Source organism: Oncorhynchus masou, chromosome 18 (assembly GCF_036934945.1).
Source record: "Oncorhynchus masou masou isolate Uvic2021 chromosome 18, UVic_Omas_1.1, whole genome shotgun sequence".
Classification (NCBI taxonomy): Eukaryota; Metazoa; Chordata; class Actinopteri; order Salmoniformes; family Salmonidae; genus Oncorhynchus; species Oncorhynchus masou.
In genome coordinates this window covers 43360148-43374988 of record NC_088229.1, presented here as the reverse complement: position 1 = coordinate 43374988, position 14841 = coordinate 43360148, and the positions used below count along the sequence as shown (strand labels likewise).

The 14841-nt window shown below is 41.3% G+C and overlaps 2 protein-coding genes across 2 annotated transcripts; both read right to left on the bottom strand.

Moving 5' to 3' along the window:
• Nucleotides 1-503: 503 nt before the first annotated feature.
• LOC135504661 (haloacid dehalogenase-like hydrolase domain-containing 5) lies at nucleotides 504-7879 on the bottom strand. The gene is made up of 8 exons (XM_064923421.1): nucleotides 7025-7879; nucleotides 4305-4508; nucleotides 3397-3509; nucleotides 3161-3254; nucleotides 3043-3076; nucleotides 2759-2933; nucleotides 2324-2512; nucleotides 504-2074 (listed from the first exon to the last, which is right to left on the bottom strand). The coding sequence occupies exons 1-8, from the start codon at nucleotides 7142-7144 to the stop codon at nucleotides 1675-1677; spliced, it is 1329 nt and encodes a 442-aa protein (XP_064779493.1). The 5' UTR covers nucleotides 7145-7879; the 3' UTR covers nucleotides 504-1674.
• A 110-nt stretch (nucleotides 7880-7989) lies between these two features.
• cnbpa (CCHC-type zinc finger, nucleic acid binding protein a) lies at nucleotides 7990-12120 on the bottom strand. The gene is made up of 5 exons (XM_064923422.1): nucleotides 12010-12120; nucleotides 10373-10487; nucleotides 9923-9988; nucleotides 9398-9596; nucleotides 7990-8983 (listed from the first exon to the last, which is right to left on the bottom strand). The coding sequence occupies exons 2-5, from the start codon at nucleotides 10482-10484 to the stop codon at nucleotides 8866-8868; spliced, it is 495 nt and encodes a 164-aa protein (XP_064779494.1). The 5' UTR covers nucleotides 10485-10487; nucleotides 12010-12120; the 3' UTR covers nucleotides 7990-8865.
• Between the last annotated feature and the right edge of the window lie 2721 nt (nucleotides 12121-14841).

Here is a 14841-nt window from a genome sequence, read left to right as displayed (position 1 = left end):
AGCTCTATGGATTGCATCGCTCTCTTACTTTATTGCATGGTCAAAACAACAGCTCATGCTTTATTTTACAGCCCTGTTACCATTGCTATTTAATTACAAATGACTTGGCTCTTCCTGGTATTTGTTTCTAGGGTGACTATCAATCAAAACCGTCCGATGTAGCCAATAACCATTTCAGATCAACTTGGCTTACTGCTCTGTTATTCCACACAGGGAGGATAGGGAGTGCCAATGTCAACAGTACTTATCACCCTCAGAGGGGCCTTGCCTAGAAGAGATACCCTCAACTGTCTGTGCCGATGGAGGCATATCCTTCCTATAATTCAAATGGACATGATCGAGGTGCAAAGTTTGCGCTGTGCCTGTTCTTGATAGTAGTGCCCAATACATTTATATGTTTTCTAATGTGCAAATACTGCAGATAAAAGAGTAGTGACAATATTTCCTTATGTAACTGAAGATGTGTGCATGAGGACAGTAAAGAAGAAAACAAGTAGGATTTATGGCAAGAAGATAAGCAGGTTTTATTTCCTATGGAGTCATTTGTTTTCATGTAACCAAACTCATGCTGTATAGCTTATCTTCAGCACTGAAATATAAGTAGCCAGAATGTTTAATTTTTTTAAAGCAACGCTATTTTCAATCATACAAGCAATATTGACATTGATAACATCTTGTAAAACAGGTAATGCATCCCACTGAACTGCATGGTTAATCCACCAATGAAAATATAGCTTCTCTTATATTTATATATTTTATATAAATATAAATGGCTAGATACAGTCTTTGCATCTGCAGTCAAAGTTCTAATGCATACGACAAATTGTACATTTACAACTAAGGGCAAGTTTACGAGCCCAGCAAGATATGGTAACATTAAAATGGATCGTTTTGTACTGTGCAAATACAGATTATATGGTTTATATTGCTAGAAATAATGTAAACAGCACAGTTGAAGGTCAGTATTGCAACCTAAACCTAATAGGTAATCTTACAGTACAGTATAATGCATGAAATCTATCTCATGAAATGCATGCATACTGTAGACGTAACAGACTAAATGTGTGGTAGACAATAATATGGTCCGTTTGTGAGGGAATCTATACAGAGACTTCATAAAAATATTGATAACTTATTGCAGTCATAAAGATACATAAGACGACAACACTTTTAAATTACTGTCAATCTTTATACGTAATCACAACTAAGAAAATACGTACGGTATAATACCATTAAATAAGGCTTTTATTCAAATCAATTGCCATTACTTAAAAGTGGGTAATTGTGCTAAACTTGATTAGTTTTAAACCCACAATGAAACAATACAACAGAAGGAATTAATAAAAGTTAAATACACCATTACGAGTTTGAATATGACCTCTTATTAAGAAACTTCAATGCCCTGACAAGTTGTAAACACTGTCCAAAGTAACTCCGTGTGTGGTGTTTTCCCAGCTAAAAACCAAGAGAATTTCCATGCCCATCGTACCATGCAAAACAAATCTGCACCACACTAGTCAGTTTGGTAGGATCTGCTCTGCATTATTTTGAGCACCCCCTCCTTTTAAAGCCAGAACCATAGAATTAGAATTAGAATCCATTCTGATTCTATGGCCGGCACAGGCCAACCGAGATCTCTACTGAGGTCGCCATGACGACACCAATCGGAGAACTTTACTGAGGCACAAATTTCTCCTGCTCAAAGATGAGCTCCACAGCGTCAGCCACGTCCTGCACGATATGCCCGGGCTCCACCAGCGCCGGGTCAAAGTGGAAGTCCCGGTGCCCGTGGAACACAGTCTCCTTGATGCACTGGTTGGTGTCATTGGGCACCTCTGTGTGGGGGTTGTACACCCCAGTACAAACCAGGATAGATTTGCAGGAGGTGGCGGAGGGGGGTGCCAGCTCGCTCTCCCAGGCATTTTCTATGTGGTCGTTGACCTGGGGCAGGGCTGCGTCGGAGCCCGTGGCGGTGGCCATCTTGGTGACAGCTTTGGAGGTCTTCCTCCTTGTCCTCTCTTCCAGGTAGCGGTTGTAGAGGTTGGCCCCATAGATGTCAGTCATCAGGTTATCCCTGAGGGAGTAGAGAGGCAAAGAAAAAGAAAGGAAATCAAAGAGAGGACTCAAGTTGTACAGACACAACATCGCACATAACGGACATCAGCATATATGCATCTACTGTCAAGATAAGGCCTTGAATCCCAAAAGAACAATGTTTTTCCATTATCATTGTGTGATTACCCATTTGTAACCTAGTATATTTTTCACGTGAAATAAATTGATACCATTTTTGCTGTAAACAGTGAGATGCAAGGTGTCTTACCCAATAGCATAGAGGGTGGTGATGGGCTGTGTCCAGTTTCTCTCTACGGCCTGGCCTCTGATAAGGTACTCAGCAAAGTGATAGGTCAGTTCACTGGGCTTCCCCATCAGAGCCTTGTACTTCACCTCTTTACCTGTTATTTTCTTATAGATGTTCTCCAAGCACACAAGGAACGTCCCATGACCAAACCTGGAGTTTACATGATGTACAGCAGCAAAATTAAACAAGTCAACTTGTACAGACACAACTTTTCTTGAAGGTCAGAATTCAATGAGCTAGGTCCCATTTTGCATCCAGGACATCAATAGATTCCATGGTGAAAAAACAAATGTCTTTAAGTCTATTCACTTATTTAAATATAAAAAAATATACAAATTTGAGTCTATTCATATCGGCCTTTTCACCACATTTCAACAGCTTTAAGTCACTGGTTACCGTGGAGACTGGGCCTCTGCCATCCACATGAGGTCCATGTTGCAGGCCAGCAGGGGGAGTTGGGGTAGCTTCTGGCTCTGGTGGGCTCCGCTCAGGTTCCCATTGGTCAACAGGATATCAATTATCAGCTGGAGGTTGGTCTCCCATCGGATGGGCTCCCCAAACAGAATAACAGCTAGACCGGGAAGAGAAAATAATTGGAATATAATGGATATGATTTGCGATTACTGTGACAGTTCAATAAAAAATATACATCAGAAGAGTATCTGTACATGAGCTCTCACCTTCTACTGTGGGAAGGTTGGCAATTGGACTGGACTGAGGAAGAAAAAAATGGAACATACCATTAGGAAAGCCTCTGAAATATAGCCTGTCTATGGATCTTGATGTATACTGACTCACCGGCACTTTGGGTCGTCTGTTGTGGTCCACCATGTCCAGAAGAGGAAATGACTCTCTCAGCATGTCGACACTGATCACATTCTGGAAGCCCAAGCTATAACATGGTTAAGTATTACACCAACACATTGCAAATTCATCACAATCAGCTCATTACTTCATTTGTGTGTAAAACAGATATTTTCAGGCCAAGCAGATGCTTTGATCATGTCTTGCAACATATATTTCAAAAAGGATACTTTTTGGCAATATCCAGGACGGGTCCTTGTCCTGACACCAGAACACACTTGTCATGGTACTTCTTGAACATCCTCAGTGGACTGTGTGACATCATCACCTGGTCCATAGTGATCTGGTAACAAAAACACCTGTCAGATAGGCTGAGCCAGAGCATGACTGGTATGAGACCTACAGCAGGCACTATCTTCAAGAGGTGATGATTAGTTTGATTTACTGTGCAACAATACAAACACACACACACACACACACAAACTTTAATGTCCTGTCAAAATGCTGCATACAATTTTATTTTTTTTGTTCACCTTTATTTAACCAGGTAGGCTAGTTGAGAACAAGTTCTCATTTGCAACATCATTGTCTAGGTACCTCAATTGTCTTGGTAACATCAATGCACATCATTGTCTTGGTACCTCTGTTGGTACTCATATTTCGCCATCATGTCGCTGAGAACTCGTTCAAAGTCAACAGACAATGGAGCACACGAACATGGAACTCTGTTCCACATCAAGTATCTGACGCAAGAAGTAACATTTGATTTAAGAACACAGATTAAAAAACACCTTATGGAACAGCGGGGACTGTGAAGCAACACAAACATTGGCACAGACACACACACACACAATAACATACGCACCATACATACACATGGATTTAGTACTGTAGATATGTGGTCGTGTTGGAGTAGGGGCCTGAGGGCACACAGTGTGTTGTGAAATCTGTGAATGTATTGTAATGTTTTTTAAATTGTATAAACTGCCTTCATTTTGCTGGACCCCAGGGAGAGTAGCTGCTGCTTTGGCAATATTGTTCAGACTAGCCTCCCACACGGACCAAAATGAAATGAGGGCTTTGTCATTACAGTTTGTGTGTGGCAGAAGAGAGCTCTGAGTAGGTGAGAGACACTTACAGGCACACCCAGGATGTGAGAGAGCTGGTCCGCTTTCATCTGCCGCATGCAATTCCCTGCGTTGGTAACAAAAACAACTGGCACCACAAATTGTTCCTGAGAGTTGACCAGTTTTTGGAAGGCCTTTTTTGCAGCAGGAATGGGCATCTTTCCCCGGACAAGCACGCCATCGATGTCAAACAGCAGTCCAAACCGTGGCTGTGGCTGAGGATGGGACAGGGAGAGAGTGACTCATATTCCACTTTCTAGATCACTACATGCTGACATAAACTGTAATGTTGACATCATTCAACATTAAAATGATTACACTCAATAGCATAGGACCCAACATATTTAACATCCCTAAGCCATGGATCCGAGTTGATAGACAGGAATAGTTAGAGGATCCTGTGTGTAGTTCTGTCTTAAATATACGCCTATAGTAATGATTTAGTTTCTATAGCTATGTAACAACACATCTACTTCCAGAGTGTTGCTCAACAGTCTTAGCCTTGTATGACAATCCTGAAGTCTTGTGAGCTTACGTTCTGTTTCGCTATGATGTGGATCAAGCTACAACAGTCTTGAGGTAGATGTGGAAGGAAATGGGAAATGTGCAGGCAGCTCACATAGAGAAAATAAGCATCATACAATGGTGTCCTGAATAATTGGATCCCCTGATAAAGAGGAGCAAGAAATACTGGATGAAATAAATACAAATACTGAGCTATATCGTATGATCCAAAAAATAAAACATTTTATACTAATACAATTGCTCAGAGAAAGAGATTTTGATTTACAAGTAATAAAAAATAGGGTTCAAAATGATTGGAACCCCTGTTTTCAATACTCCAGCACCCTCCTCTTGTGAAGATAACGACACTGAGCCTTTTTCTAAAATGTTTAATGAGATTGGAGAAGACTGGGAGGGATCGTAGATCATTCCTCCATACATAATCTTTCCAGATGATTGATATCCTTCGTCTGCCCTCTTCAATTCAAACCACATGTTTTCAATGGGGTTGAAGTCCGAAGACTAAGATGGCCATTGCAAAACGTAGATTTTGTGGTGCGGGTGCACCGGTATTGAGGTAATATGTACATGGAGGTAGAGCTATTAAAGTGACTCTGCAGAGATAATAACTGAGTAGTAGAAGGGAGGTGGAGCAATGCAAATAGTCTGGGTAGCCATTTGATTAGATGTTCAGGAGTCTTATGGCTTGGGGGTAGAAGCTGTTTAGAAGCCTCTTGGACCTAGATTTGGCGCTCCGGTAATGCTTGCCGTGTGGTAGCAGAGAGAACAGTCTATGACTAGGGTGGCTGGAGTCTTTGACAATTTTTAGGGCCTTCCCCTGACAGTGCCTTGTATAGAGGTCCTGGATGGCAGGGAGCTTGGCCCCGGTGATGTACTGGGCCGTACGCACCACCCTCTGTAGTGCCTTTCGGTCAGAGGCCGAGCAGTTACCATACCAGGCAGTGATGCAACCCGTCAGGATGCTCTCGATGGTGCAGCTGTAAAATCTTTTGAGGATCTGAGGACCCATGCCAAATTGTCTCCTGACAGGGAATAGGTTTTGTTGTGCCCTCTTCATGACTGTCTTGGTGTGCTTGGACCATGTTAGTTTGTTGGTGATGTGGACACCAAGGAACTTGAAGCTCTCAACCTGCTCCACTACAGCCCCGTCGATGAGAATGGGGGCGTGCTTGGTCCTCCTTTTCCTGTAGTCCACAATCATCTCCTTTGTCTTGATCGCGTTGAGGGAGAGGTTGTTGTCCTTGTACCACACGGTTAGGTCTCTTACCTCCTCCCTATAGGCTGTCTCATCATTGTCGGTGATCAGGCAATGTGTTCTTCAATCTCATAAAACATTTTAGAAAAAGGCTGTATCGTTATCCTCGCAAGGGGTGGGTACTGGAGTATTGAAATCAGGTCAAAATGATTGAATCCCTATCTTTTTTAGATTTTTTTATTACTTGGAAAACAAAATCCATTTATTTTAGTAATTGCACTAGTATAAAATGATACAATAAATAAAAATGTACATACAATATTGCTCAGTATTTGTATTTATACAGTATTTCTTGCTCATCTTCAAGGGATCCAATAATTCAGGACCCCACTGTACATGCACCTCTGTGTCCTATTATTTAGAGAGAGAAAACAAGATGTATTCCAATTCATTGTAGACTATATTACAAGATGAGTGATGGAGAATTGACTGCTAATAGTACATTTGTGCGATTAAATGCAGACGACGAGCCCCCCTGGGAATGATACATTAGAATGCATCATCAGAGGCTAAAACATCCGCATTGAAAGCTAAAAAAACCTCAACATCGACTCAAGATTGCGATTTGGCATAAACAAAGGGGACGTTGTTTTGACATATTATGGAAAATTATGACTGTTTTATACTGGCCTGGTTCCCACAAAATGTGCAACATTTGTCTACATTAAATGAATAAAAATGACTGGGTTGTGTATTTATTTATTTATCAAGAAAATACCCCCACATCTTGCATTTAGGCTAGTTGCCCTCACAAGTCTGCTCCCATAGAGGCAGTAACATTCCGACACAAAGCGCACATCCAAAAAGTGACCTTTTCCAATGCTACATTTTGGTGTGCCTCATTTTACAAGGAAACACTTAGCTACAATGTATTAATTGTCAGAAGTCTACAATGTATTAACGGACAGTGCAGAATCAATTTGGAAGCAACAGCTGCAGTTCAAATCGTACCTTGCTATCAGACACGGTTCCGCTAAACCCGCACTGAGAACCGGCAAATCCAGCTCTTCGCTTGACTTGTCGGTTACACAGGGCGTTCAGAGCCCGGTAAAACTGCAGGAGTCCCCTCATCTCCTACTTTCACCGAGGACCGAAAAACAACGAAACCCCGAATAAAAAAAGGGGGGCCTGGGCTGAGCTGGCTGTTCAGTTGGGCTAGTTTTCCTCCAATTTTCTCCCGTATGCATTTCTTTCTGGGCAAGCCTAAATGACGACATATAAGTAGGAGGGTCTTTATCATGCAGACTGTTGAAAGTCGTCAACAGCGGCAAAACTAGACTGCGGCCCCTGCTGCCATTTTGAACATCAGGGGGAGCGATAGAAATAAATGGAAAAAAGCAACAGCAAGTATACTGGACATCTCAATCTGTATGGCTATAGATTTAAAAAAATATATATATAATCTGCTTTTATCACCACCGCACCAAATTAAAACAATCTGACTTAATCCATGTGTATATTTGTTCTGTTAATGACAGGAGACCAAATAAGGCCTGAACTGAACGCAAAATTGACAACCGATAGCTGAGGACCAAGTGGGTCTTTATATATATAGGCTGGCTAAATTTACACTGCAAGTGCCACCTGGGGGTATTTGACATGGACATCTGAGCCAATGGTTAAGAGATGACAGGAGGATTCCCTATGCAGTTTGGCACATGTTCTACATTCTCTCTGAGAAGAAAAGTCTGCTGTGGTTGCTTAGTTCTGCACTGTAACTGCTGGCTACCCACAAGCAATGACTGTTTATTTGCAAGTGAATTTCAAAAATGTTGAAAGGACATTTCTAGGGTAGGGTTGTTCAACATGAACGTTAGTTTTAGCCTCAACTCCTGACAAAGACAACTACTGTCAAGAAAGTAGCAATACAAGACCTAGAAGAAATATAAGCATGGAAAGAAATGTAAACAATCATCCTCCCTGTGCTCCTCCAGCTTTATTGATAGTTTAAAATTACATTTCTATGTTCTAGGACTTCAGTTGCATTTCCTTCCGACTTAAAAACTGAGTACAAGCAAATGGTATTTTTACAGTAGTCTAAGTGATATTGTACAAAAATAACATTTGATTTCTGTGAAAACATTCTCCACTCCCAAATAACTGCGAATTCTGATGATCTGACAACTGTGTTCTTGATGCACATTTTTCCTCCAAGGTAAAAGTTTCCAAAAATCATTTTTTGGGGAAACGTCTACCTTGGACTATTTACCCATACTCCTTTAAATTGTAAACAATTATTTTTTTTCTATTATAAAAGAACTTAAGATTCTTTCAAAACGGCTTTTGTCGATATAACACATCATTTATGTTATCGCCCGGCACTTAGCTGCTTGTAGGGCCCAGATGCAGATGGGCCATATGGTATGAACTGTTACCCATGTCATATGCTCTTGGCCAACTTATATATGTTATCCCGCTAAAACAAACCATACATGGAAGTTCAGGTTTCTTTTTACTCCCTTCTTACTGAGACTCACTTTCCACAAGCCCAGAGGTCCTCTATATCTCATATATTTAGTCCCATCCATTCATCTCTGCTCACCAGTGGCTTGGAAAGGGGGATTCTTTAACAAAGCATTAAACATAACACTGCTACCAAACTAAACAAAATTTTTGTGTTGAATGCAGAAAGATTTTTTTTTTACCCCTTTCTCAATATTACATGTCGAGAGGCTCACTGGCCCGGGACTAGCCTCGGTCAGCCAACCTTTGGCCGGTGAAGACGATTCAGAGAAAATAATACAACCAACCATCAACCAGAAAAAAATAGGAGGGGCAACAAAGGGCACTGATTATGCTGTGGCTTCAATGGTGCACTCTTTCGCAAGGTGGCCGGTGTTGCCGCACTTGTAGCAGTTCACCTCACTGGCTTTGCTGCACTGCACAGCCACATGACCGATCTCGCCACACCTGGGGGAAGGGGAAACAGAATGTCGGTCGACCAAGCTTAAGAGTTCATATTTGCATGGCTCTGGCAAACTAAACTGGAAATGGCTGCCACGGCAATGGTTTTAGCTAACTCTCAAAAAAGCACAAACATTTATAAATCTAGATACACAGCACAACTACTTGAAAGCTTGCCAATTAGATGATACATGCCTATGACTAAAGACTACAGCAAAAGCATTTGTCCCCAAAAGAAGGGGGTACCAGAGACTGCATGTCACCCCTGAGAAGACTTGTCGAAACGCGTTGCGTTTGTGCTTTCAGCAGTTGTTAGTGAAGTTTGCTATGTACATGGGAACATGCAAGCATGAGTCGGTACCATGTGTTTTCAGGACCACATTTTCCCCACAAAAAAACTTTCACTATGTAGTCACTCACCTGTAACATTTGACTTTATCGCAAAGTTTCTGGATGTGGCCAAAGCCTCCGCAGGAATAGCACTTCTGCTCGTTGGCATGGTCGCAGTCGCGGGCCACGTGGCCAGCCTTGCCACAGCTGTAGCAACACTGCTCCCGCTCCTTCTTGGGCTCCTTGCAGTCACGGGAAATATGGCCGCTCCTGTGGCAGTTGTAGCAGGCTGAAGAGAAGAAAAAGAGCGTTAAAGATTTGTTCTCTACATGAAAGCAATTAACAACATGGCTATCAATAATTAATATCAATAAACACCATTATTATTCAACCAATAAGAATGTGGCGTGCAATGTTAATAGCAAATCCCATGTGTCCTCAGATCCTGACAGCAGGACCCAGTACATCGTGCCAGCCATGAGAAAGCCACAAATATTGCTCACTCCAAAGCTGAACAAGTCTGAAGTCCAAACTAGAGCTACAAGTACAAATTTACAAAAACTCTGGTTTTGAAAACCATTTGCATGTACTTAAAGGGATCAAAAGTATTCTCACCATCCTCAGTCTGTTCACAGTCCCTGGCAATGTGACCTTGCTCTCCACAGCGATAGCAGAACAGATCTAGAAAAAAAGAAGAAAGGTGACCGAGGTTTACGCTACACTCATCCGTGAAAAGAACGCTGGCAACTTACGGAGGAGGAACATGCATCGTTTGGCCACCATGTTAGCCAAGTTGTGACCTGGGTGCTTGTGAACTAAATCACTAGAACAAAGTAATAGTCGTTATTAAGACAACCGTGCTTCATCGTTTGAATATCCCAGTGATAACGAAGTGATATGACTGAAAGCCCCTGATAACACTGAAGCTATTTCCCATGGGAGAAGACCTTTGTAAAAAAAAAAAAAATAAGGCAGTTGCTTAGAATTGGTCATTTAGCTCTCCGATTGACAAACCAGTCTCACACACAGTGCAGAATTTGAGTGCCCCAAAAACAAGAAATGTACCCTTTCCTCTTCCTCTGCCCCTGCCACGGCCACGCCCTCCAGCTTCGGGACAGTTCTTGATCCAATGCCCAGGACGGCCACATCGGAAGCACTCGCTACTGCTCATCTCCATAATCTGCAGAGAAAACAGAAATGACTTATTGGAAACTAAAATCACACTAGTCATTTCAAAGGAGGCAGGAATTCTAAGGGCATGTTAGACAATTCAACACAGCAGAGGCAAAGGTCAGGGTTGTCTAATAAAAGTTGGGTGGATCAATGGCTTGTTCCTGACTCAACCGTGTGCTAGCCTGAGTAGTAAGTCCTGGTATCTGGCTAGCTGGTGGCTACTAATTCTAAAATGTCTAAAAGAAGGATCGGTAAGCCACCTGTCACTATTTGCCTTGTAATGAGTTAGGCAAATGGTCTGCTGGTATGAAAGTACACGTGATAAGCATAAATTAATTTGTCTCTGAAAATAATGAATGTATGTTAATTCAGAGTCAATACCAGCTGCATCTACAATATCTAACCTTGCCATGTTGTCCACATTCATACATTGGTAAAGGCACGGACATCAGTTTCTCTGTCCATTACTACATTACCCCCAAGACAAGTGTTTGCTTGAAAGGCAGCAAAAGCAGAAAGCCATGTATAAATGTAGTTACTGTAACTAGATTAACTGATGGTAAATCCAGCTGCGAAATATGACCACATCTTGTTTACAAGGTCGCTTGCGCAAATACAATTTCAGTAGTTAGCCACGTGCAGGATGTTATGAATATGCCAATAAGGGGGCAATGAATTAACATTTCGTGGTAGCTTCAATACCTACGGTGGTTTGGCCATGGCTACCTGCTAGACCAAGCTTACATGCGGGCATAAACTATTAACGTGCCTACCCTACAATACTAGTGTAGCCAGCTAGGTAGTTAGCCAGCCTACTATCTAACAAAATAGTAACACAGTAACGTTAGCTAGAAACATGTCACGCCTGGTCCGTTGATCGGCGAGGGTACCTAGCACACACAAACCTGGTTAACTGCAAAACAAGGATTATTCTCCCTGAAATTTTGATATACCAAATTATTATTTAGACAGATCAATTAAATTGTATTTATCTTCGGTAAAAGCATGAATGGTGCATGAGGCTTTCTGGCCTTGTCACGTTGAGATAACAGCAGCTGCTGCTGCTGTTGGCTGAAGAAAAACGCTATCACCACCTCTGCAGTTTTGAGTGTGGCACTAGGCCGCGTCGCAGCCACACAACATTAATCAAAATGGGATCAACCACATTCACAAATAATTCGTTTCAATAGTATACTGTTAGACACCTTAGTCGGACACATTTTTAAAATCAGGGAAAATACTAAATTTTAATAGGGCTAATTTCCCGCGCATAACGAACCACATCGTAGTAGCTAGCTAGCCAACGACAACAACGTTAGGCCACAGATCCAGTAGAAAGGGCTAATGCTAACGTTACCCGCGTTGGCGGACATCACTCAGCAAGTCATTTCGCAATAAAAAAAAAACACATGATTACGAATGTTTTTTTTTTTATGGCGCTTCTACGTGACACTTTAGCTAAGGTCGGAAATAATAACGTCAATATTTTTATAATTAAAATATCTCCGTGAAATGTTTTTATTACTCACCTTCCTTAGCTAGCAACCTAGCTACGCGATTCTCTGCTGTTGACGCCTCCTCTCTCCGTTGCGCCACATACGGTGTGAACACGAGTTTCTACAATGTGTCATTCACGTTATCCAGTCAAAGCTAACGCAGCACTTGGGCACGGTCTTTTTGCAGTACCAATGGCAAACGAGCGCACGTGGACACCGCCTTCCAAGGAGTGGCGAATCACTGAGCAAGACAGCAATCATGTCCCGCCTCCCAGGGTGTCTCTCGTCTGTTGTCAAATCTCAGATGATCTCATATTTCCATCTGTTGATGTTAATTCATTTGCCATATATTTAGCGTAGAATTAGCCGAAATACAATTATGGATCTTCATCTTTCCTCTTTGGGTTACATTCTAATAGCTTTCCATCTCCAAATATTCAAAATATAAGAGCGGTAGGTGTAGGATGCATCAGCGTTGAATGACTAACACCAGTCATCTCATGGACATGTAGGCAATCAATCAAATATAATTATTGAACGTTGCCCAATGAGTGGTGGATCATTTTGATAGAAGGTAAAGGTTATATCAAGTTTACGAATATTAGTGTATGGGATAAATGGATGCAGACTAACCCATCCCTGTTCCACACAGAGGTTGCATCATTGGTAGGTATTTGAGTACAGTGCTGATTAGTGAGAGACATTACACTGAATCATGGAGGCTAAGCATTTCGGCGCCCTGTGCCCTGAGCGCATGGTCAGATCAATAAGTGGGAAAGATGCCATCTTAAGGGGGCCTGTACTGTCATGCACATGGAAAGGATAGGTCAATTTCACTAGGGTGGTGTGGGATATTGAAACCCATAAAAGCATTGTCCATCTAGACTCTAGAGGGATTCTCTAAATTAAATTGCATCATTTTGGTATAATGAATACCAGTGACTGGACACTTCTCCCTGACATAATGGTTTTCTGGTTTCCTCCCAACCCTGCAGCTGATGTTGCACTGATGATGAGACTGCATCCTAGTGGTTACCTTAAGATCATACAGTGATAAAGCCCTGCCCTCATCATCTTAGGCTGCATGCAAAGTGTTTGCATTGGTATTAGTGGGATTTGTTGATGTGAATGGATATGAATGAGGTAGGTGCATTAATGGAGATTTTTGGAATGGAAATTAAATCAAATATATGATCAGAAAATGGTGAGCATTTGACAGGAGAGAGATGATATATGCAGCTAAAAAAGTTATGATGATCAAAGCATTTTTGACAAGGATGTCATCTGCCTTGCGTATTCAGTGTGTGCCCATCGCGTCAAGGAGAGCAGGCTGGTCTGTGCTCGTCAGGAAAGCAACATTGCTACACTGAACTAAAGCGGTCTGATCATTCTCCTCCTCAATTGGCCTTGGCGATAGAACTCTGAAGTCTTCAGTGTCATCATCCGTGGTTACCTCAGGGGACCTTCGCTGGGGATCTGATCTTGATCACATGATCAATTGAGTAGTTGGTTTGAAGGTAAGATAAGATCCTAAGATCCAACTGCTCTATTTAACAGTGTACGCTTGTCCTTTGCTATGAGAAAGTAATCCATTTCATGATGAGAACATGTCTCAAATAGGATAGATGCAGTATTTTGAGATTCAATTTTAAATTGTTAGGCTACCAATATTTTTCTATTTCAAGTCACCAGGATTTTAACATCCCCTGTAAAAAATCAAATGGACAGGCCTAGTTTGATCACAATTTACTCAGTTAAACTCAGTTAGTTAACCGGACAATTGACTCATCAGTTGACTCCTGGTACAGATACAAAATACATACAACCTTTAGAAAAATAGCCTAATGTAGGATGTCCACTGAATTAGTCTTTAGGTAGTGTCTTATTTTCACCAGATGATGGGGTGCTTGTTATTCTTTTTATGGATTTCTCATTCTGCAACTGATTAACATCATATATTTTTATATCCAGTACCTTCAGAAAGTATTCATATCCCTTGACATATTCCACATTTTGTTGTGTTACAGCCTGAATTCAAAATGGATTAAATTGTTGTTGTTTTTCTCACCCATCTACAAACAATATCAATAGGTTCCCTTCTTTGTGGGGCAGTGGAAAACTTCCCTGGTCTTTGTGGTTGAAACTGTGTTTGAAATTCACTGCTTGACTGAGGGACCTTACAGATAATTGTATGTGTGGGGTGCAGAGATGAGGTAGTCATTCAAAAATCATGTTAAACACTATTAATGAAAACAGAGTGTGTCCTTACAACTTGTTAAGCACATTTTTACTCCTGAATTTATTTAGGCTAGCCATAACAAACATCATTCCACTTTGACATTATGGGTTATTGTGTCAATTTAATCCATTTAAATTCAGGCTCTAACACAACAACGCGTGGAAGAAGTGAAGGAGTGTGAATACTTTCTGGAGACACTTCTGTATGGTCTACAAAAAGTATTGAATAATATCATTTCCTGCTTTTAATCTTAATTCAGCATACATTGCATAGATTCACAGATATTTGCAATTGAGCAATGTCATTTTTGTTTTGAAATGTTTATATTTCAGTGTTACAGGCCTACTTTTCAATCTCAACACTGTAATTGTATTCATCCTAAATGCCTCCCCTTTAGATAGCTAGGCTAAATGTTGTCTCGTTTGTGTGCTGTATGTCAGGCCCCAACCTGCATCACGTTCATAGTGCAGTAATACCATGTGGTTGTTTTCTATTAGGCTACACCTCCACTGTTTGGACTTTGTTTTCTTTTCACCAGTTATTGACATAAAAAGTAAATATCAATGAGTGTCAGAGTGGGTGGGCTTAAATTTGTGTCCACATTATGGCGCAGTGAGTGTGTATGG

What these genes read in the sequence shown, in the direction of transcription:
- LOC135504661 (XM_064923421.1), bottom strand. Translation starts at nt 7,144, where the DNA reads ATGAGGGGACTCCTGCAGTTTTACCGGGCTCTGAACGCCCTGTGTAAC. An exon ending in GAACCGTGTCTGATAGCAAG is followed by an intron (nt 4,509 to 7,024) that starts GTACGATTTGAA and finishes TCCCATCCTCAG; the next exon opens with CCACAGCCACGGTTTGGACT. An exon ending in GTCCTGGATATTGCCAAAAA is followed by an intron (nt 3,255 to 3,396) that starts GTATCCTTTTTG and finishes ACCATGTTATAG; the next exon opens with CTTGGGCTTCCAGAATGTGA.
- cnbpa (XM_064923422.1), bottom strand. Translation starts at nt 10,484, where the DNA reads ATGGAGATGAGCAGTAGCGAGTGCTTCCGATGTGGCCGTCCTGGGCAT. An exon ending in CTGTGAACAGACTGAGGATG is followed by an intron (nt 9,597 to 9,922) that starts GTGAGAATACTT and finishes TCTTCTCTTCAG; the next exon opens with CCTGCTACAACTGCCACAGG. An exon ending in GATAAAGTCAAATGTTACAG is followed by an intron (nt 8,984 to 9,397) that starts GTGAGTGACTAC and finishes CCCTTCCCCCAG; the next exon opens with GTGTGGCGAGATCGGTCATG.